The sequence below is a fragment of the Macrosteles quadrilineatus genome, unplaced genomic scaffold (genome assembly GCF_028750875.1).
Source record: "Macrosteles quadrilineatus isolate MER2022 unplaced genomic scaffold, UCM_ALF_1.0 Scaffold_2__2_contigs__length_208266976, whole genome shotgun sequence".
Taxonomy (NCBI): domain Eukaryota; kingdom Metazoa; phylum Arthropoda; class Insecta; order Hemiptera; family Cicadellidae; genus Macrosteles; species Macrosteles quadrilineatus.
The window spans coordinates 8924335-8949036 of NW_026542595.1; the positions used below are offsets into that span (position 1 = coordinate 8924335).

At 36.3% G+C, this 24702-nt stretch overlaps 1 protein-coding gene across 2 annotated transcripts in view; it reads left to right on the top strand.

Annotated features, from left to right (window-relative positions):
• Positions 1–24702, top strand: part of LOC128985784 (uncharacterized) — a 130285-nt gene that overhangs the window by 83717 nt on the left and 21866 nt on the right. For both annotated transcript variants that reach the window (XM_054405655.1, XM_054405656.1), the window contains exons 9-13: positions 57–272; positions 1632–1751; positions 3399–3521; positions 4649–4759; positions 21108–21258. In XM_054405655.1, the coding sequence (XP_054261630.1) occupies positions 57–272; positions 1632–1751; positions 3399–3521; positions 4649–4759; positions 21108–21258 (721 nt within the window). The remainder of the gene's footprint in view (positions 1–56; positions 273–1631; positions 1752–3398; positions 3522–4648; positions 4760–21107; positions 21259–24702) is intronic.

Here is a 24702-nt window from a genome sequence, read left to right on the forward strand (position 1 = left end):
CCTCCTTATTTTTGGTTATAAGAAGGATGTTATTATACTGAATATGCTTTTACCAGCTGGAAGCACGGAGTTGGTTGTCCGCCAAGGCCTGACGTCTGAAGGGCCGATCCTGGAGACAGTGAGACACCCTGTTGCACAGCTAGGTCCGGCCCACGCCCGCACACGCAGGGAAAACATCCTCCCTCTCAATGTTGGCTTCTACGTTAGTCTTCGGGGAACATTCAGTTCCATGTCTCGACTTGCTATAGTTTACACCGCATTCACTTACATGGGTCAGTTGTCTTTTTTGTTACTGGGTCCCAAAATGAACAAGTTATTACTTATTAGCGAATTTCTCGTATAAGGAATAAGCTGTTACCGTAGGTTTCATGGTAAAACCTGGAGTCAGTACAGTTTTACTTTTTTGTTTTGATGCCACAAGAGGTCAAAACACTGTATGTTCCAAATTCATATACAGGGTGTATTTATGAATGCTCTCTATAATGCATTTGTTTGAAACAATGAAAACCATCATATTATAAACACAGGTCTGTAATGCCTGGTTGTTGTCTGTCTGTATGTGAATTTCACGAATGAATCCATTACTTTTGAACCGCTTCTGTATACTACAAACTTAATACATAAGTATTAAGAGGACAGATATTAGCACTAAGCAAAGCACCAGAATTATATATAATACCAAATCAAAATGGCTACCATTAAAAGTTTTATTTCCCAATAAGTGATTTTACTAAAAACTATTAAAAGTATAAAAGTAAGCGTATTTAGGAAATAGTTTGACTAATTTAACGACACTTCCTTAAGATCGGTTAATAAGCAATCCAGATACAACAATTTTTGAGACCGTGTTAATGAATGAAGGATGTTATTATAATTTTTCCCATTGTTGCTCCCTGCCACTTAGTGTCAGTGAGGTATGGTAGGTCAGTTTAGGCGGAGTAGGCCATGCACTGTCTCACATAAAATGAAATATCCTAATTGTTTACTATCTGATTTGTTCAATTTAAAGTTATTGTTGGGTTAGTAATAAAATGTCCTAACAGTTTGTACTTAAAAGAATTTTTAATCTCTTATTTTAAGATATTTGAGATAGAAAATTTTTAATGACCGCCATTTTTATTTGGTATGATTTATAAATTTGATACTATGTTCAAATATTTGTCTTAACTGTCCCTACTTACGTACTAAGTTTGAAGACAATTGGTTAAGGGATGTAAAAGTTATGGACACATTTGTGAAAATCAAATGCGGACAGACAGAAAACCAGGCATTTTATACCCATGTTGTATACATGATATTTCTTTTTTAAATTTTAAAATTAGTTGCCACTTGATGACCTTGAGGGCCTTAGTACATTTGAAATTTTTGAGCTGCCCTTAAAATACTGTACCACTGTACCCCAATTTGGGGTTCCGGACAAAATTGATAGGTATACCAACAAAAAAGTGTACTTTTATGCTACGTACAGTTGTCAGAGCTTGATTTTCCTGGTGTAACCCATTACAAGCTAACAAGGGGGTGTCCAATGTTCATACTGCCCAATCCTGTATATATCATGAAACATAAAAATTTGTAGGCTTACATTACTTGTAAGCTTGTAAAAGTTGCTGGTTACTTGTTACAATTTGCAGATTGCTTTACGGGGTCCGACTATCTGTGTCAGAATCACCGTTGCATCCCTGCGCAGCTACATTGTGATGGATTCGACCACTGCGGAGACAATAGTGATGAGCCTGACACCTGCACCAGAGGTACAAGCGTCACAAAATATTTACTAATTTTTAAAGTTTTTTCTTAGTTGGTTTTTTACAAACATAGGAATAATTAATTGAACCTTCAAGTCATGTTCAGGTTCCATGTTTACTCTATTTCAGTGCATTATAGGGACTCTCTAGCAGCAAGTCAGTCACTTGCAAGATGTATGGAGTAAAAGAGTCAGTTGTTCTTCAAGCGGATTGGGTTTGTTCTCCGTTAAACGTATTTTGGTTGGAATACCTTAAGCCTAAAATACCATAGAAATAACTTTAACCAGTGGTGTAGCTAGAACATGGCTTTGGGGGGGAATAGATGAGCTCCAAGTCTGCACTCAACCTGAGTCCCGGTACCCCCCGGAAATTTTTGAAAAAATAGAATTCCAAACTTGTGTTTTTAGGCATTCCAGAAGTGTAATCACATTCCAAAGAACTCCAAAAATCAACCCAATTGAGGTTGTCTCCTACCGGTCAGATTCAGAAAATAGTATTTCTTGATTAAGAAGTATCACTATTGGTAACAACGCGATTGTTTTTTACCCGCCTTCTGCGTGATTCCCAACTTATTACAGTTTCTCCTAGTTTTAGGTTTGGCTGACATACCCTCCTGACGGCCCTGACACCACGCCAGATAATAATAAACAATACACAAGATTTTATTTAATAACATCAATGTATTTCAGAATACTTGTATGATATGGATGTTTTGAAAAATTTTGCCATCACTAGAATGAATAGTAACTAAGCTCTAACTAAACTAAAAGCCGTTTCCGTCTGATGTCTGCTTAGTGCATACAGCAAACAGCGCATGTTTGCAGTGTTACCACTACCACTCTCCAAATTTACTCCCGCTGCCTGGGTGTATTAATTAAAAAACCTTTTAAATTAGTAGTTTAATATATGTACAAATCAACTAATAGTTTTAACGAATAGATTAATAAAACCAACTCAAAACTAAATCATCAATTTCAGTTTTAAACTTCAATCAACTTGAGCAACTGTATTTTTTTCTGGTTGAGGGGGTTCTATCCCCCTCAACCCCCCCCCCCCCCCCCATAATTACACCACTGACCTTAACACTTTTTTTAGTACATAGCATTTCTGCTCTATGACATTCAGTTTCTGAGATATTGAAGAAGTGCTACATACAGCACATTGTATCCCATCTTAACCTTACAGGGAATAATAATTGCATACTTCATTATTGTAGCTTGCTTGGATATTGAAATATTTATATAGGATGTGGCAAGTTTATTCATTCCATACAAAACTATTAATATTTCACAAAAACACTTCGCATTACCTTCCCTGTAGCAGAAAATCTAAGTACTTGTTAAACCTAATGTTATTTAAATAGTCAAATAAATATGACATGTTTACAGAAACATGTTAAAATATGATCAGGCAAATGGAAATTTTACTTAGTCTGCAGGTTTGCTGCAGTGGCAGCATGGGGTATTTAACTTACAAAATTGATAGTGAAGAGCTAATTTTCAGGAGATCTTATAGTTTTGAAAGTATGAAAATATTTGGAAAGGAGGATGGATAGTAGTTGTCATTTCATCCATTGATTTTAGTGGACACCCCATCACTGGTTCTATGTTATGGTAGCAAGGTTCAATACTGTATGAAATTGTAATTTTGCAGAATGGGATGCTGAGCCTGTAGATCGTAGATGGTACTCCCATACACCGAATTACTACTTCCCCAAGATGGAACGTTACCCGGACCTAAAGACTGCAACATTAGTTTTTGTCATCAGTAGTCTAGGTAGATACTGTAGCATGTTATAGCGTTATAATCCATGTACCTACAGTTTACATTTAGAGAAAAAGTAGAGAAGAGCGTTTTTCTTCAACATTGTTTTAACTAACCAAGGAGAATATCACAAAACTAAGTTGTACACAATAATTCACTTTTGCTTTTAAAAATCAATTAAAAATCTATTACTATTCTTCTTTACTCAATGTGTAAATTAATGAAATAAAGTGAACTGGAACAGTAAAAATAAGAAAGGTTATTTATTGTTGTTGATGTCTTATTTACATTGATGAAATTTGTGCCCTGATTAACAATAATAGTGGTTGATTTTTCTTACAAAAGTAATACAATTTGCCATTATTTTATTTTTTTCTTACTGTGATATAGTTTACATAATGAGCTGCAGGTAAAGATTCCTTTTACTTACAAAAGTTTAATAGTTACATGGTAAACATATCAATTTTATGTGAAATCAATAAAAACTGTGTTTGCATCAATACAGTAATCTATGTTGTGTGATTCCTTTTTACCTATTGACTTTAATAGGTTTAATAGGTGAATGTTGATTGTTTTCAGAGTAAATAAAGTTTAAATAATCGTTTCATTTGATAATTAAATTGTATTGGTAAATTATTTTCGTACATGCCAATCAGCAACCTCATATAATTCGTACTAGGTAGCCTTATAAGTTAGCTTAACTTTAAAGGATATTTTTTTCAAACTAAGAGGTCCAATTGAATTTGGTTGCAAAAAACAAAGGCGGATATGTAGCTATTTTTTACAAGATTTAAAAAACAAAATTTTCTTTTCAGTGTCCTCTCTGTTGCAAAGCACAGGTACAGCAGATAGTAGGACATATCCTGATACAATTGTAAGGGAATATGTCAATGGAAATCTAGGCAGGTAAATGGAAATTCCCTTAGTCTGCAGGGTTTGCAGTGGCGGAGGTATTTCAAATATAAAATTGATTTCAGCTTGTCCATAGATGGGATGAGTAGGGTACTTTAGCACCGGTATCTTAGGTTTTCCCATGTTGAACTGGGTAACTCTCCATGCCAGTATGCAATCAGCTGACTCCAGTCTTGTATCTTTTTACATTGGAGAGCTTGAGTTTAGCAACAATTTTAATGTTACAGGGCTGATTCTACTCATAGCTGCCCTGGTGGTTCTCCTGTACCGGATGGGAGCTAGGGCCAGACAGCAGAGAGAATTGCAGAACAGGCTGCAGACCATCAGCGAATTGCTAGGTGACAGGTGTTGTCCATGTTGTGTTTTTTTTTAACAGCTAGTTAAATAAACGGTATCAGCAATCTGAGGCATACTTTCTCCCATTAGCTTGTCAACAACCTTTATCATTGGTAAGCTGTGGGAGTAACTATGATATTTCAAAGAGAAAATCACAAAAGTTGCAATAACTTTTTAAGCGTAATTTTTATGGAAATGGGATTTGTACCATTTTGTTCAGAATTCAAAGGACTATAACATACTAAATTTGTATCAAAGTCGTTTAGGCCATTTTTGAAAAAATCCTATTTTTATGTTTTATATGGTTTTATATGGACAAATCACCTTTAAAAATCAAAATAAAAAAAATAATAAAACACCTTAGTGCCTACATGCCAAATTTAATTAAAATTGGACAACAGTGGTGTGGTCTGTTGTAGCTCTCCACACATACAGACACACACATACGGGGTTTTACCGCTGTAATATATGTTTATATTAATTGTACAAGAAGCAGCATTTGATTTTATAATGTTGGTTGGATTCCAGATGTTAAAGACTTTTGTTTTGTTCTGATTGTTAATTTTGTAAATAACAATAATTATTGAGTTGTGATTGAAATGGAGAATAAATTGAATACACTAGATTTTATCTTGTTCTTATAAAATATTACAATGGCGCAGTCGAATTAAACGGACCTCGTTCCGAGTGATAGTAAGTCTAGTAAAAGTAAAGTTTTTTTTTATACCAGATTCTGAAGAAGATAAATCTAAACTTCAAGAAAAAAAAGGGAGGTAAACTTAAAGACTAAGATGGCAGGAATAGGTAAAGTTGGTGAATTTAACCCACAAGATGAGTCCATTGAATCATATGTAATGAGGCTTAAGCATTATTTCAAAGCTAATAAGATTGATGAAGATACCAAAGTTTCTGTTTTAATAACTGTTGTAGGCCCAAAAGTTTTAACAATTTTGTCTGATTTAGTTTCACCTGCAGCTCTAGATAGCAAAAGTTATGAAGAGTTAGTTAAAGTGCTTGAGAACTATTTTTCTCCAAAGAAATTGGTGGTAGCTGAGAGATACGGTATACTTTTTATTCTCGTGTGCAAAAACCTAGTGAGAGTATTTCAGAGTTTGTTGTAGCGATTAAACATTTAGCTAGTTCATGTAAATTTGGCACATTCTTAAAAGAGGCTCTTAGAGACAAGCTTATTTCAGGGATAAGTAATGAGGTCATAAGGCAAAAATTATTGTCTGAGGATCAAGAATTTGATGACGCTTATAGTTTGGCACTCAGATTAGAGCAGGCTGAAAAACAGACAAGTTTGTTCAATCCAAAACAGGAAATTTGTCATTTAAATTCCAAGCCCAATTCTTCACATGTGAATCAAAATAGGCAGACTGGTTGTCATTTCAATTCAGCTATTGATGCTGGTATGACTAATATTAATGCTAAATTTAAGTGTTACAGATGTTGTTCAGTTGAACATAGGGCCAATGAATGTCCATATGCAAATTATAAGTGCAATGGGTGTAACATGGTTGGGCATCTACTAAAAGCTTGCCGAAACCAAAGTAAAGTTGCAAAATTTGGAAGGAAGGACAAGTCAGGTGCTAATAGAGTCCATCAAATCTCCGAAGATGATGTCAATGAGCTTAGCTCAAGCTGCTATGAAGTTTCAAATAATGTGTGTTTGTACAACTATGGATTAAACACAGGTATGGCAGCTTACAAGGTAAGGCTAACTATAGAGAAAGTTCTGGTGGAGATGGAAATTGACAGCGGCTCAGCTGTATCAGTTTGTCCTTCAGACGTTTTTAATGAACATTTTTCTCATATTGAATTAAAGCCTGTTTCTATGAAATTGCGAACTTACACAGGTGGTGACGTGCCTGTTCTAGGTCAAGCTGAGGTTAGAGTTTTATATAAAAACCAGAACCTAGTGTTACCACTATTGATTGTTGAGGTTTGTCGTAAAGACCAGCCTATTTTGCTTGGAAGGAACTGGTTAGCAAAATTAAAGTTGGATTGGCATGCTGTATTTTCAAGATCGTATGGTACTACTGGTACTAAATCTAAGTCTACAGTGAATGTTACCACATGTGAATTGAAGCAATCTAATTGTGAAGTTGTGTTGCCTAATGGCAAACTTGAGGCTGAAGTAGAGGCGTTAAAGAAAAAGTACAATGCAGTGTTTCAAGGGGGGCCAGGAGAAATAAAAGGTGTTAAGGCTCAAGTCACTCTCAAGGACAATGCTGTTCCTAAGTTTTGCAAATTTAGGCCTGTGCCTTACTCGTTAAGGGAAAAAGTAGAACAAGAATTAGATCGGTGGGTTGAGGATGGTATAGCGTACAGAGTTTCTAGTTCAGAATGGGCTACTCCGTTAGTTACAGTGCCCAAGACTAATGGTGTCCGATTGTGCGCAGACTTCAAAGTAACATTGAATCCGGTGTTACAGACGGAACATTATCCATTACCTCAACCTGAGGATATATTTGCTTCTCTGTCTGGTTGTACATATTTTTCAGTTGTGGATCTCACTAATGCTTATCAACAATTAGCTGTTGCGGAGGATTCACAACATCTGTTGACGTTAACAACTCACAAGGGACTATTTCGACTAAGACGTCTGCCATTTGGACTTTCTTCAGCTCCAGCTATATTTCAAGCTGTGATCGATCAAATTATAAACGGATTACCAGGTACTGTAGCCTATTTAGATGATGTTTTGGTCGGCGGCTCAACAAGAGAGGAAGCCTTTTATAGATTGGAGAAATTGTTACAGCGTCTTATGGAATTTGGAGTACAAGTTAATGGAAGTAAATGCAAGTTCTTACAGCCTGAAGTGGAATATTTAGGCTACGTCATTTCAGCATCAGGAGTCAGTCCACAACAAGGTATTGTTGAAGCTATTCAAAAAGCTCCCGAACCTACTAGTAAAGACGAGCTAAGGGCTTATGTTGGTTTAATAAACTATTATGGAAAATTTATTCAAAACTTGTCTGCTAAAATTCATTGTTTTTATGAACTGTTAAAGAAAGATGTTCCATGGAAATGGACCGAGCAATGTTCTCAAACATTCAAAGAAAGTAAATCTTGGGTTCTGTGTTCTGATGTTTTAGTACACTATGATGTCTTGAAACCTTTAGTGCTCACTTGTGATGCTAGTCCTAAAGGAGTTTCTGCCATTTTGTCCCATATCATAAACGGAGAAGAAAGACCTATAGCGTTTGCATCAAAAACACTGAGTGCCAGCGAGAAGAACTATTCACAGCTCCACAAGGAGGCGTTGGCACTGATCTTTGGAGTGAAGAAATTCCATAAATACATTTATGGGCGTACCAATTGTATTTTACAAAGTGATCATCAGCCACTAGCAGCTATTTTTTGATCGAAGCGAGGGGTGCCTAGTTTAGCTGCTGCTCGCCTACAACGATGGGCCCTGATTTTGTCTGCCTACAATTTTGAGGTAAAATATCGGAAGGGTTCCAGTTTGCCTCACGCTGATGCGTTGTCACGCTTACCACTACCCGAGAATGAAACTTTGGAGTTGGATGAAAATTATATATCTCATGTGGAATCTTGTGTAAGAGAAATGAACTTCTTCAATTCGGGGAGTGACGATTCTCCAATCACTTCTTTAGAGATAGGACAATTGACTGATAAAGACCCACTGTTGTCTAAAGTTCGGGATTTTGTGTTGTATGGGTGGCGTGAAATTGTAGACCCAATGTTAATTCCATTTCAGAGAAGGAGAGATGAATTGTCAGTGGATAAAAATTGCATTTTATGGGGCAGTAGAGTAGTCATACCTTAAGAACAAGATAAAATCTAGTGTATTCAATTTATTCTCCATTTCAATCACAACTCAATAATTATTGTTATTTACAAAATTAACAATCAGAACAAAACAAAAGTCTTTAACATCTGGAATCCAACCAACATTATAAAATCAAATGCTGCTTCTTGTACAATTAATATAAACATATATTACACTCGCCAACACTTAAAATTTGCTTGGCTCATAATACTTTAAAACTTTAAAATTTCTTCTGACTCTTTGGCTTCTCCAACTTTATAGATCCAATTTCTCCGGCTTGTGCACAGTCCTTTGTGATCTCCTCAAAACTGTAGATGGACTGTATTGCACACCCCGTGGTTTCCCAACATCAGACTTCAATCTAGGCAAATAAGGTGAAGCATCATGTCTTGATATTGATGGTGATGTAGACTCCTGAAGAATAGGCAAATCTCTATTGAATTCTTGATGATGTGCCTCAATAGTCCTTCCAACTTCCTCTTTCCGCACAATGATTTCGTCCTCCTCTACCTCAGTTGGTCTAAGATGGTCTGCATGGCAAACTCTTGTTTTGCCAAGAACACTAACCAAATAAGTAACTGGACTTTTACACTGTAATATACGACCTGGAACCCAACTAACTTTCTCCTGTCTGACAGTTTTAACCAACACCTTCTGATTTTCATTAAAAAATCTACACGCACCTCTATGCCTATCTGAGGCTCGTTTCTGCATTTCCTGCTTCTTCCTTGACTCGTCTAGTAGATTAGGTTTTAACATAGTCAATTTTGTTCGAGGTTTCCAACGTAAGAACAGTTCAGCCGGGCTCACACCGGTTACTGACGATGGAGTATTACGATATGCGAAAAGAAAGTTATCCAATTTATACTGCAGTGATGTCTGCTGAGATGATTTTTCACCCAAAACTTGCCTTAACAAACTTTTCTTAACTTCTTGAACAGAACGCTCGGCTGCTCCATTGGAGGCAGGGTGATATGGTGGAGAAAATGTTAGTTTCACACCATTTTTTCTAAGAAACTCCCTGAATTCTAGGCTGGTAAAAGACGTGCCGTTGTCACACACCAACTCCTCAGGTAAACCATAAGCAGAAAATAGTGTACGAAGTTTCTCAATGGTCTTCCCCGTGGAAATAGAACCCATTAAAAATACTTCCATCCACTTTGAAAAACTATCCACTACAATCAACATTTGCTGTCTGGTGGTTGGATCTTCAGCAAAATCGATATGAATTCGGCGCCATCTCTCGGAAGTTAACGGCCATTGCTGCAATGGAACTTTTGAAGCAGCATTTCTTGTACTTTGACAAATCAAACAAGATGACACAGCATCCTCAATTACTTTTTCGATCCCAGGCCACCACACGTGGCTGCGTGCCAACAATTTCATTCGAGTAATTCCAGGATGTTGTTCATGCAATATCTGGATGACTTTACCTTGCAATTTCTTAGGTATGACTACTCTACTGCCCCATAAAATGCAATTTTTATCCACTGACAATTCATCTCTCCTTCTCTGAAATGGAATTAACATTGGGTCTACAATTTCACGCCACCCATACAACACAAAATTCCGATCTTTAGACAACAGTGGGTCTTTATCAGTCAATTGTCCTATCTCTAAAGAAGTGATTGATAATCGTCACTCCCCGAATTGAAGAAGTTCATTTCTCTTACACAAGATTCCACATGAGATATATAATTTTCATCCAACTCCAAAGTTTCATTCTCGGGTAACTGGTTAGCAAAATTAAAGTTGGATTGGCATGCTGTATTTTCAAGATCGTATGATACTACTGGTACTAAATCTAAGTCTACAGTGAATGTTACCACATGTGAATTGAAGCAATCTAATTGTGAAGTTTTGTTGCCTAATGGCAAACTTGAGGCTGAAGTAGAGGCGTTAAAGAAAAAGTACAATGCAGTGTTTCAAGGGGGGCCAGGAGAAATAAAAGGTGTTAAGGCTCAAGTCACTCTCAAGGACAATGCTGTTCCTAAGTTTTGCAAATTTAGGCCTGTGCCTTACTCGTTAAGGGAAAAATTAGAACAAGAATTAGATCGGTGGGTTGAGGATGGTATAGCGTACAGAGTTTCTAGTTCAGAATGGGCTACTCCGTTAGTTACAGTGCCCAAGACTAATGGTGTCCGATTGTGCGCAGACTTCAAAGTAACATTGAATCCGGTGTTACAGACGGAACATTATCCATTACCTCAACCTGAGGATATATTTGCTTCTCTGTCTGGTTGTACATATTTTTCAGTTGTGGATCTCACTAATGCTTATCAACAATTAGCTGTTGCGGAGGATTCACAACCTCTGTTGACGTTAACAACTCACAAGGGACTATTTCGACTAAGACGTCTGCCATTTGGACTTTCTTCAGCTCCAGCTATATTTCAAGCTGTGATCGATCAAATTATAAACGGATTACCAGGTACTGTAGCCTATTTAGATGATGTTTTGGTTGGCGGCTCAACAAGAGAGGAAGCCTTTTATAGATTGGAGAAATTGTTACAGCGTCTTATGGAATTTGGAGTACAAGTTAATGGGAGTAAATGCAAGTTCTTACAGCCTGAAGTGGAATATTTAGGCTACGTCATTTCAGCATCAGGAGTCAGTCCACAACAAGGTATTGTTGAAGCTATTCAAAAAGCTCCCGAACCTACTAGTAAAGACGAGCTAAGGGCTTATGTTGGTTTAATAAACTATTATGGAAAATTTATTCAAAACTTGTCTGCTAAAATTCATTGTTTTTATGAACTGTTAAGGAAAGATGTTCCATGGAAATGGACCGAGCAATGTTCTCAAACATTCAAAGAAAGTAAATCTTGGGTTCTGTGTTCTGATGTTTTAGTACACTATGATGTCTTGAAACCTTTAGTGCTCACTTGTGATGCTAGTCCTAAAGGAGTTTCTGCCATTTTGTCCCATATCATAAACGGAGAAGAAAGACCTATAGCGTTTGCATCAAAAACACTGAGTGCCAGTGAGAAGAACTATTCACAGCTCCACAAGGAGGCGTTGGCACTGATCTTTGGAGTGAAGAAATTCCATAAATACATTTATGGGCGTACCAATTGTATTTTACAAAGTGATCATCAGCCACTAGCAGCTATTTTTGGATCGAAGCGAGGGGTGCCTAGTTTAGCTGCTGCTCGCCTACAACGATGGGCCCTGATTTTGTCTGCCTACAATTTTGAGGTAAAATATCGGAAGGGTTCCAGTTTGCCTCACGCTGATGCGTTGTCACGCTTACCACTACCCGAGAATGAAACTTTGGAGTTGGATGAAAATTATATATCCCATGTGGAATCTTGTGTAAGAGAAATGAACTTCTTCAATTCGGGGAGTGACGATTCTCCAATCACTTCTTTAGAGATAGGACAATTGACTGATAAAGACCCACTGTTGTCTAAAGTTCGGGATTTTGTGTTGTATGGGTGGCGTGAAATTGTAGACCCAATGTTAATTCCATTTCAGAGAAGGAGAGATGAATTGTCAGTGGATAAAAATTGCATTTTATGGGGCAGTAGAGTAGTCATACCTAAGAAATTGCAAGGTAAAGTCATCTAGATATTGCATGAACAACATCCTGGAATTACTCGAATGAAATTGTTGGCACGCAGCCACGTGTGGTGGCCTGGGATCGAAAAAGTAATTGAGGATGCTGTGTCATCTTGTTTGATTTGTCAAAGTACAAGAAATGCTGCTTCAAAAGTTCCATTGCAGCAATGGCCGTTAACTTCCGAGAGATGGCGCCGAATTCATATCGATTTTGCTGAAGATCCAACCACCAGACAGCAAATGTTGATTGTAGTGGATAGTTTTTCAAAGTGGATGGAAGTATTTTTAATGGGTTCTATTTCCACGGGGAAGACCATTGAGAAACTTCGTACACTATTTTCTGCTTATGGTTTACCTGAGGAGTTGGTGTGTGACAACGGCACGTCTTTTACCAGCCTAGAATTCAGGGAGTTTCTTAGAAAAAATGGTGTGAAACTAACATTTTCTCCACCATATCACCCTGCCTCCAATGGAGCAGCCGAGCGTTCTGTTCAAGAAGTTAAGAAAAGTTTGTTAAGGCAAGTTTTGGGTGAAAAATCATCTCAGCAGACATCACTGCAGTATAAATTGGATAACTTTCTTTTCGCATATCGTAATACTCCATCGTCAGTAACCGGTGTGAGCCCGGCTGAACTGTTCTTACGTTGGAAACCTCGAACAAAATTGACTATGTTAAAACCTAATCTACTAGACGAGTCAAGGAAGAAGCAGGAAATGCAGAAACGAGCCTCAGATAGGCATAGAGGTGCGTGTAGATTTTTTAATGAAAATCAGAAGGTGTTGGTTAAAACTGTCAGACAGGAGAAAGTTAGTTGGGTTCCAGGTCGTATATTACAGTGTAAAAGTCCAGTTACTTATTTGGTTAGTGATCTTGGCAAAACAAGAGTTTGCCATGCAGACCATCTTAGACCAACTGAGGTAGAGGAGGACGAAATCATTGTGCGGAAAGAGGAAGTTGGAAGGACTATTGAGGCACATCATCAAGAATTCAATAGAGATTTGCCTATTCTTCAGGAGTCTACATCACCATCAATATCAAGACATGATGCTTCACCTTATTTGCCTAGATTGAAGTCTGATGTTGGGAAACCACGGGGTGTGCAATACAGTCCATCTACAGTTTTGAGGAGATCACAAAGGACTGTGCACAAGCCGGAGAAATTGGATCTATAAAGTTGGAGAAGCCAAAGAGTCAGAAGAAATTTTAAAGTTTTAAAGTATTATGAGCCAAGCAAATTTTAAGTGTTGGCGAGTGTAATATATGTTTATATTAATTGTACAAGAAGCAGCATTTGATTTTATAATGTTGGTTGGATTCCAGATGTTAAAGACTTTTGTTTTGTTCTGATTGTTAATTTTGTAAATAACAATAATTATTGAGTTGTGATTGAAATGGAGAATAAATTGAATACACTAGATTTTATCTTGTTCTTATAAAATATTACAACCGCATACTCACAAACACCTAATTGTGGCATCTTTCAAACCACCAGTGGATGAAGGAAGGTGGTAGAAACATGTGTGCATCGATATTTTTAATAAACACTCCATTTTAACATCTAACATTCCAGTTTTTAATTGTGGCACCTTGCCACAAATCGGTATATATCAACAGTGTGTGGACAGGATGCCACTAATGCGTTGTAGCGCTTGAGCGGTGTGTTCGCCCCCCTACTTCTCGCGTGTGCTGTTGCCAGTTCTCCGTTCTAGTTCCTTCATTCCGTTCTGTATTCATTTGGCTATGCCCTAGCGAGCCGCTGTAGCTCATTGCCCGCGCTCCTCACGTCGTATTTTATTAGTGTAACGATTTTTTACATGCAGTTTTTTCCAAGCTCCAATAATTTTGACAATTATATTGGATTTAAAGTCAATGGACCAAATGAAATGTCGTGAGGATTACATAAAACTACATCCTATGTCGTTGATATTTTATCATCACATTATATGTATGGTTTACGAACTTAGATACTTGGATTAAAGGCCTTAATGTGCTGGGTAAATTATCAGTTTCATGGGAATATACAAGAAATTTACCTTAAAATACGCAATAAGAGTGACTCCGTTTTTTCTGTATGTATATAATTAATTCATGGTAATGTAAAAGTATGTGTAACGAATTTTTCACCACACTATGGATGTTTTAGCTGTTTTACATACATTAATTGGGGGCTGAAAGTTATGTTTTTCTGACCATGCCAGCTGTCATCTTCATATAGGGGCCGAGCAGGCGTTTACATCCCTAGGGCCGCAAAATCACTTGTTTGCTTATTTACTTAAAAGATTAATGTATATTTAATGCACAAGCTGTATCCATATGGCATTGCAATAGACTTGTTTTTTTGTAACAGCTGCCTAGACAACTATTTATTTTTATTTTTGATTTTGCTGATTCCTCAAAATGTTTCACATAAATAAGAGGGACGTTATATTACAAAACATACTTGGGTAAAAAATAGCGTTCGTACCTCGAGCCAAAATGGGTTTGCAGCTCTCGATCGTTTCACATTCTCGAATTCGTCTCGAACTTAAAACCTGATCTCGAGTCGGCAAAACCTCGCTTTCGGCCATAGGTGCGAAATATACTATTTTTTACGGTGGATTTAGAGACCCAAAGATTCTCACCCTGTTGCGCGAAGTACGGGCAGAAACACTATAGTTAATTATAAGATTATAAAGTCTTTACTGTTTTGTCTGTACATTGCGTAGATTCATGAAGTGTTTGGTTATTTCTACGTGTTATATAATAAGAAAGCCGAAACGAGTCTTATGTCAATATCTGTACGTTTGTTTGATTGTTTCTGTCATTGTGTCTGTAACGCCAAAATTCCAATTCACGTGTCCTACCTTGAGAAAACTAGAATACCGTTCATGATCCAAATAGTATTGTAATTTTTTAAATAAATTTGCCAAGTTTGATCAAAATATATCCATAAACAAGCAAACTACAACATTTTACAATATTCTTTATAAGAATAACATGGGAATTTTAAATTTACAATTTTCAAATTTGTCCTGTTACCAATAACCGTACAAAAACACTTTGATATACAAAATTATTTGTTTTTTAAGCTATTTAAAAAGGTCTGGTTATAAATTGGGACATTTTGTATTTTTAAGGTAACGTTTTTCTCCATTACATATATTAGTAACAATATGTATAGTATCAAATTCAGTAATATCATTGACTACTGTATTTAAACCTTAACACAAGTGTTTATGTAGTCAATGAGGCTACTGGTGCTACCGCTGATGGCTTATGCATGTGTACGTTAGTAGCTAGCAGACAATTTGCCAACTAGGAACATGAAATAAGCTGTTCCCCGTCCTCACTGTCGCGGTTGATCGCCTAGCATGTCAACAGCTGACTGTTGTAAAAATTGGATGAGGCGACAGTAACTTATTCTAGTACGCTTCTTTACCATGATATCTGTCAATTCAATTTTGTCCTAAACAATGTATACACATCTCTAAGATTTGTTGCCAACTGACAAGCAATTAAAATTAAAAAAAAAAACAACTATTGTTTATCATCCCTGCAAAACTGCTAATAATTCATGTTCAAATTTTCATCAGAATTCCGTTAGTTTAAATCAACAATCACATAAGACCAATAGATGGAGCACGCCTAACATACAAGCAGTTGAAGCCAGGTCCGCCATCTTAGTGCAGGTTAGAAGTGGTAGATGTCAATGAAAACGGCACCAAAACTCAATGTCCAGCTTCAAAATAACTTGACATTTAGCCTATTTAGACTAAATGTAAATCGTTGAAACTTCGTATGAAAGATGTCAATTAGTCTAGGACACTATTGGTTCTAATTAAATAATTAAAAGCTTAAAAGTTTCTATTTTCTATTTTAAATCTTGAAATAAAGTTGGTACTTTTAAATGAGTTTTAAAATATTACATAAAAAAGTTCGTCGGCTGCTACTGTTTTAATTTTTTTGTCAGGTTAGTTAAAAAACTGTGGATTTTGTGGCTAAAGAGCTCAATTTCTTGGATCATATTTTTTTTTAATTTATAAAGGAAAGTTGTATAAAGAGTTTCAGAAACCATCTTGTGACTTTGAAAATACATTGTAAACCAAACGCCAAACCTTTAATACGATATAGATACATATATTATAAATTAATTTGTAGCTTTTGAGAATTTTTCTTTCGCCCAAAAAGTTTTTGTTAAGTATTAATTATGTAAACTAACTGTTTGTAAGATACGGTAAACGCTAGAAAACAAATTAAAAGCATATTTTAAAGGTCATTGTTCAACGTCATTAATTGTTACATACCAACCTAGGGCCTATTGGTGACATTGGGGAGGTGGAAGTCTAAATTTAGTTCATTACAATTACGTCAATGACCTTGAGCTCTGCTTAGTAAGATGCTGTGGTATGGTGGCGTGTCGGGGAGAAGGGTAAAGGGGGTTAATAATTGTTCATGCTTACTCATTCGCTCTTACCCACAAACAAACTTATTTCAAGCCTAAAATGAAGAATGTAGATCTAACTTCTATATTCGTTTGGAAAACGTCAGTCTTAGAGGCAAGATGCCTGCGCGGTTCATCACAAGTCACTGTCTTTACTACTTTTTTTTAGTAAGCCTATGTGTCGATTATGTATCTTGTACAATGTAAAATCAAGATGACGTTGTCCAAACTAAGATACAGGGCCGGTTCTAGGAATTTTTCAGAGTTAAGCGAACACCCGAATCAGCGCCACTTAGAATTCCCCCCCCCCCCCCAAACCATGAACATAACTTAACCATATTTATAAATTTTTTCCCAATAATTTTGGGAAGAATTTTTCAATAAGTTTAGGTTAGAAGAATACTTTCAATAAAAGGCTGTTTATTATTCGCAGAAATTTAACATTTTTACAATTTTACTCATCATATAAACTTTAGCAAAACCAAGGCCACGCAAAAAAAACAGGCTTTAATGCTCATCAAGCATGACGTCACGATAGAAGACGGCAATGACGTAATGTTTGCCGTTTGTGATCAGCTGCTTGTGTTAATCTTTCTTTGGAAAATAAATAAATAAATACCTAAATCATCGCCGTCTTCTATCGTGACTTCTTTGGGCTGAATGGGGTCGCCACTAGATGATTTAAATAAAAATCTACTCATTGATTTGGCTTGTTTTTTTATCTTCCTCTTCCAAATTCGCCTTACGCTTTCTATAATAAGTGCCAGACGGTTTCTTTTTTTCTGCCATTGTTTTCTTAGTATCGGCTCGCAAGATGTTTTACTCATTCATTCAGTTTATACTTTCTTCTTATTTAATGCGCTAATTATAAATTAAACTTAAACCACTCGTAATCATATACTTATCAACAATCATCATGAATCATCAAAACAATGCCAATACGATACCGATACGGTATACGTATACAACTAAAAGAGTGCAATACAACATAATGCTCTGCTCTAGGATCGGAGCCAGAGGCAGAAGGGAGGGAAGGGAAGTTTCATGTTGTGTCAAGTGGCGGTGGGGCACACGGAAGGGACGATGGCTTAACATAGTGTCAGCCAGCGTTCGCCGCTAGAACCACTAAGTCGACAAATTTAAATTAATTTTATAATTTTTAGTAATAAAATTAACTTTTTAATTATAAAATTAAACTGTCATAACCTAACCTAACCAACCAAACTTGCTGATAATATAAAAAAGATATAAGACAAAAATCAAATAAAGTAAAATCTTTGACAAAAAGTCAGCCTCTCGACGGGTCTTGAAACTCGAGACCTCTTGATCACTAGTCCGATGCGCTATCAATTATGCCACGAACGCCACTGGAATCACATTGCCCCGTTACGGTAATCATGTCGCCTCAAGAGAAAACATTATAGCCACTAGAGATATGACGTCACCTCACCTTTAGCCATCGTCCCTCCCGTATGCCCATCCGTGACAAGTGGCGCTGCGCGCTTGCTTATCTCGAGCATGAGCGAGTAATGAAACCCACAGACAGGCGCCGCGCTGTACGCTGCCGACTGCCGAGCGTCAGCTCACTACAAATCGAAACTGCAAATGGCATTGAGTCCTTCAGTTGTAGTGCTGTACAAATATACACATTTTTCAAATGCTGTTGGTACAAACAGAATAAATGCCTTTATTGTGGTGCTTTGAATACTTGAACTCTGAGCAAAAATAAACAAAATTACGTTGTTCACGTAAAAAAAAATTGTTCCGTTGGCGCCATATGCGGCCGCGTAGTTTGCGTATGGGTTAAACCGGCCCTGCTAAGATATAAGTTTGGACTTCCTTGTGTGACCAAAATAGTCGCCTACAGAGCAACAAAAGAATCTACCATTTCTTATAAAATTAATTTTATCGACATTTGCAGACAGTTCTATATAATTGTTTTTAAGGAAACCCAAAATCTATTGGCAATCATAAATTAATATGATTTGAATTTTTTGCCTCCAACAAATGAAATACCATGTGCATATTGGTCCTCTGGTCCTGTTAATACAATTTTGTGAAGGGTTTCTTTTATAATTTAAAACTATATCATTGCACAAGCGTTTTCAAGGACTCTCTGCAGTTTTGCGTACTCTTGCAACTACTAATTCAAAAATTCAAGAATCAATTTGGTGACCAATTAAAAATAATGTGTTGATACGTTATAAAAATTCAACTATTAAATACCATAGTTTTTGAGGGTGGAACTGGAAATTTATACTATATTATAGATTTGCATTCATAGTAGAACATTATAGACTTTAAGTAAACCAATAGAAAAAAGATTGTTTAGAATTTCCAAGTTCATTTTAGAACAAACTGTTTGCTCCGCCTCCCAGTTATCTGAGAATTTCAAGAAGTAGAAACATATTAAATAAATAATAAGTGAAGTTAAATATAACATATTGTGTTTTTAAAAAAACATTACTCAAACCTCACGGAAGCCAATATATTTCCAACCATACTAGGAATTTCCTAAAATTGATATTGTATGTTGAAATAGGTTTATTATTAATAAAGTTGTTAGCTAAAGGTTCTACAAAACAAAACATTGAATAATAAAAATACCTACATTTGTATTTAAAGTAACAGATAGATTGACAAAATTGTAAAACAATTGTATAAAATCAAACAATATCAAATTATTTACAGTATCACGGTTACTACTTTTAAACTGTAATGGAGATAAGATAGCTGTAATGGTCAAAGCATGTATTATTACGTCATATTTTTTGGCCATCTGTATATAATTGCAATGTGAAATGTAAAATGGTGTTTGCCATATAGAAATAAATAAACCACTCTTGTTATGACTCAATGTTAACGTCTTAAGGACCTTTCATTTTATGCTTTTGTTAGTGGGGACTGGTTAAAATACCACAGTACAGTAGGTTTTGCAAATATGATTGTGAGATGATATATAATCTGAACTATTTTATGCATGTTGATAATAATATGTATTTTAATTTAAGTACTTTAATTGATTCGGTTATATGTTTACCTCATATAACATTGGAACATGGATTGAAACATTAGATGTCTTTGGAATACTCTGAGAGTGAGAGGCAAAACATAACTTTCAGCAATGATGCATCGAAATCTACCTTTACTGAGTGATTCAGAAATGTAGGCCTAATTGTAAAGTATTTTGTCAACATGACTAGAATGTTAATAAAATAGATGTATCAGCACAAAATTGTTTTTAAGATAAAAAATTGCAGCATAGGACAACTTATATAGTGTTCTAACCTAAAACATTGTTATTGTTTCAATGTAAAAATTCAATTGATACAAAATAACTACGTTACCAATTTATGTTTGTAAACAAAAATAATTTTTTTAATTGTGTCATAAAACCAATTTAAATAATAATTTACTACTCAAAATATTTGTAATGTAAAACATTGTTCACCACTCGGAGCAAAAGTATATTATTTATGGTACTTAAATTGTTTTATAGTACGTGGCAGTACAGTATTATTAGTTTATTAGTTGCTTGTTGCACTGTTCTACACACTGCTGAAGCGCTACAACTCATTAAGTGGCATCCTGTACACACACTGTTGATATATACTGAATTGCGGCATGGTGCCACTATTTAGAGTGTAGGCTGGCGCGAGAATTGGCAACATAGCATTAGGGAAGTTATAGTTCCAGCGGACGGCGCGAGGCGCGCTAGCTACCGGTATGGTTTGTGTTCCACAATTCGGCGTGTACCTGCGCTACTTAAACTCACATCAACGAGTTCAAAAATACTCAATTGTGGCATGTGATGTTTAAACGACGTAATAATGCTGGAAACCCCAAAAAATGATCGAATTAGCTATGGCACCCTGAAAAAGGTGCCACAATTTTTTAAGGTGCCACAGTACGGCCGTGTGCCTGTGAAGGATGCCACTATTCGGTGAATACAGACACACACACACACATACAGACAGACTTCTCTTTGAAAACCACATTTTTGGGTTCAGGGGGGCCCAAAACGGAAATATCCACTCAGAACTAAAACTTGAAAATGTTGACAAAAACAATAGGTACTTTTTGATGCCACAATTAATTGTAGCCAAATGCGTATTGGTGACTACTAGACAACAACAAGAGCAAAAAGGCATCTTACAACAATAAAAATTTCCTTGTTTGCCATAGTTTTTAAGTGAGTTGCTGTAGTCTATAAATCTAATCCTATAACATGCATATTTTGCCACAGAGGCAACATTTCAGGGATCTTTGCTTATCTATGTCACTGTCTATAACTAGTATTTATATGTACCCTTTACAAAGCGATTACAGTAACTCACTGGGAAATAAAATCAACCCACACCTCAATTTTAAGGATATAAACATTCAGCAACGTACTTAAATTTTATTCTCAAAAGCTTGGCTAAAGGGTAGGCAAAAAGTGTACTGCCAGGTTCAGTCAAAAAGTTACCAAAAACGATTTGTTTAAGAACTGGTTGTTTGGCCCTAACTGTAATAATAGATATTTACAAAATAATCGTAACTATATACAGTATAATATTATTTTCTCAGATGGGGCTCGTATAGAAGAAGTGGCAGCAGAGGACGAGCCCCCAGTCTATGAAGCACCACCGGACTATGAGGAAGTCATCAAACGGAAAGGTTCTCAGAAGAGAAAAAAGATAAAGAACCGAAGACCAAGATCTACTTCAGCACCCAGAACGTAAGTACAGTGTTGAGAGGATGATAGTGGAAAACTTAAATATACAAATACAAAACAGTAAAATACTGTAATATGAGGCCGGTTTTTAGTAAAGTTCCGTTTTTGCGTATACATCCGTAGTTCCCTTGTATACCACAACGAGGATCCTTGAACTACTTACTGGCATCATTGTGAACAGAATAACACTATATGTAACTCTGTAGCTGACATGCACACTTCGCTGTGTGTTTTGAAAATTTGTTAAACTGTGGAATCTCCCGCCGCATACGAGATAAGGTCAGTATGTTACTTTTTCACCACAAAAAAATATCCGATGTTGACATTCATTGCCAGATGACTGAAGTTTATGTCCCTGATGCAATGATAGCGGGGAAAGTACAGAAACAGGCTAGGGAGTTTAAAATGTGTATTTCGGAAGGAATTGTGTTTTTGGTGAAAACCCGGACTTCTCACAGAAGACTACAAAGCAAAAAGGATTTCACTGCCATTTTTACTCTCCATACCCATTACTCTACTTAACCACCCTAACTCATTGTATTAGGGCCATAGCCTTCAGTCATCTGGCAATGAATGTGGGCACTGGATATGTTTCTTGTACAGGCACTACCGAAAAAAAAGGCACTACTGACCTTATCTCGCATACGGCGGGAGATTCGATATTTAAACAGTTTTTTAAAAACACACAGCGAAGCGTACATGTTAGCTACAGATCTATGAATGGTGTGATTCTGTTTAAAAATTAAGCCAGTAATTGGCAAGGAGCCTCGTTGTGGCATACAAGCAATTATGGTTGTATACGCAAAAACTGCCCTTAATTACAAACCGCCCTCGTAATTGGATTGAATCTTGTATTCAAATTCACATTTTGTGTTTTCTTAAGTTTGAATTCTTGGGATAACTCTTTCAATACATCTACACCAGTTATATAGTTGACAGCGAGACAAAGAGTAATCAACTGATATTCTAAAGTAAATTAGAAAAAAAACCTATAAGTTGATAACACATTTGGAAGAGTAGGTTGTAGTAAGCTGTCAAAAATGTAAGCCACATCCTCACCAGCTAAATTAATTAGTAGTGCAGTTTTCCTTACACCAACAGCTATGTCCACACTCTTGTGCTTTTGTGTGTGCTAAGCGCATGCTTCTTAACACATGCCCTGACGCTGAGGGATGCAAGTAACGCATGCGCCAATGCATGCCCGAAATGAGCCGGAAGGAGCTCTATTCCATAGCGCACAGCGTAGCGCAAAATGATCCACTAGCCCTTGATTTCTGAGTGTTTCAATTTAACTGCTTTACATATTTGACAAGTCTTGCGTTGTTACATATTAAATAAAAGATTTGTAAAATAAAATAGGTGTATTCTGAAATGAAACCTAAATAACAATGAATGTAAACAAAGTAAACTTATTAAACATAACATATGGTATTTTTTTAAACATACAGTATGTTAGAAAAGACACATCAATCTTCCCCCTTTAAAGTCTTGACCGCAGCATTTGATCTATATGTCGTCTGCATGTTACTCCGTTCTCCAGTTCAACGTTGTAATTTTGATTTCCATCTCTTGATGTAACTTTTCCAAAACTCCATTTTCTCTGACCCTTGTAGTAGTTTCTCACTTGAACATGGTCTCCGACCTTTAATATGCATGTTACACCTTTAGGTTTGTCTTTTGAGTGCTCGATTCTAGAAGGTATCATAACACTGAGGTATGTTCTTACTAGTCTGTTGAATATGAGATAATATGCCAAGTTTCCTCAAGTGTTCCTGGTTCATCTAATATCGACTTCAACATCTTCTTTACTGTTTGTACAAAGCGTTCAGCTTGTCCATTAGATGATGGGAGCAGTCGTTTTGTGTTGAGTTCCACATGACTTAAGAAACTCTTGAAAAGTAAGAGAAGTGAAACTTCGTCCATATTGTCTGAAATTAGGAGTCTTGGAAGACCAAAAGTACTAAAAAGTTTCTTCAACTCCTTAATAGTCCAGTCGGTAGTTGCTGTTTTTGTAGGTATTACCTCTACCCATTTGGAAAAGGCATCAACAACAATGAAAAATTGTTGTCCATTTGTTGGGCCCATGAAATCTATATGTATTCTCTCCCATGGCTGAGTTGCTGGTTCCCAAGGATGATTTATCTCTTTTGTTGGAGAATTTTGTTTCTCCCGACAAGGCTTGCAAACAGCAATCATGTTTTCAATGTCTTTATCCATTCCTCTCCAAAAGCAGTAACTTCTTGCCAAAGCTTTGGTTTTAGCGAATTTCCCATATAGGGAATAAGCTATTACTGTAGTGGAGTGAAAATTTAAAAACGTACGTTTTCATGTCCCTGGCCTTTTACTTCGTAGATACTGGATTTGTAGTTTATTATTATGTGTTTTAATATTTTTTGGGACGAGGGCAAATACATGTTACACACATTTATTTGGTTTTAAGTAGGTTCTAGGTATTTTTTTCGTATTTTTAAAGTCTCGAAATTCACGACCATGACGTGTCCCTAGGCTACATTTTCCAACTTTCACGCTGTTTTTAGACTAATTATTCATGCCGAAATATATAAAGCCACATTTTTATGTCATCAATGGTTATTAAACTTACAAAAAAGGAGCATATTATAATTTTATTGTCATTGCAAACTGACTACCATGACAAAATAAGTCTGTCCCTCGATTTGGCGTCACGACGATTTGGGAAAAATTTTCAACTTTGGAACACGACAGTGGCAAGCCTGGTGGCGATGGAGTCAGTTGGTTTGAGAGACTAGTTCGGGTGTACGTCAGGATTGTAGTGCCGGTCGTTTCGAGTTGAAAGGAGGAATTACAAGATTAATAAAGGAAAGATTGTGTTTTTTGTAATTTTGGTGTGTCCATGACCGTACGTTGTCATTCGATGAAGTAGACATGGTGTTAATTTTTGTTTATAAGGTATTTTAATTGCTAGATTAACCTAGAAGACCACTTTGTATCCTTGAACATGAGGTGCAGGGCTACCGCCAGAACAGAGCCAAATAACACGTAATTTCACGACCAAAGTTTCACGACCATCGCGGGTTTTTTCACGACCAATCCAGCCTTATGGATTATAGTGTGTTTGGTCGTGACAACAACTTAAATATAATTGTAAATTGAACAGTTTAGTTCAATTGAAACACATATTTTTATTATAACTAACAGTATAATTGAAGGATTGTTTAGAAAGATTTAGATTATTCCAGACAATTCACGTTTTCAAAAATTAAAATATCCTCATATTTCAATGTTTTATACACAAAAGAAGCACACCTCTATACAAACATAACGATTTTTCGGGTCTCAGGTAAGTTTTTTCGTAGTTATACAAACTTAAAAAGATTTTATTGGCTTTTTTTCAATTTTTTGAGGTTTTTTATTTTTTTCTGGAAAGACCAAATATACCAAAAGCTTAGTGACATTTTTATTGTATAA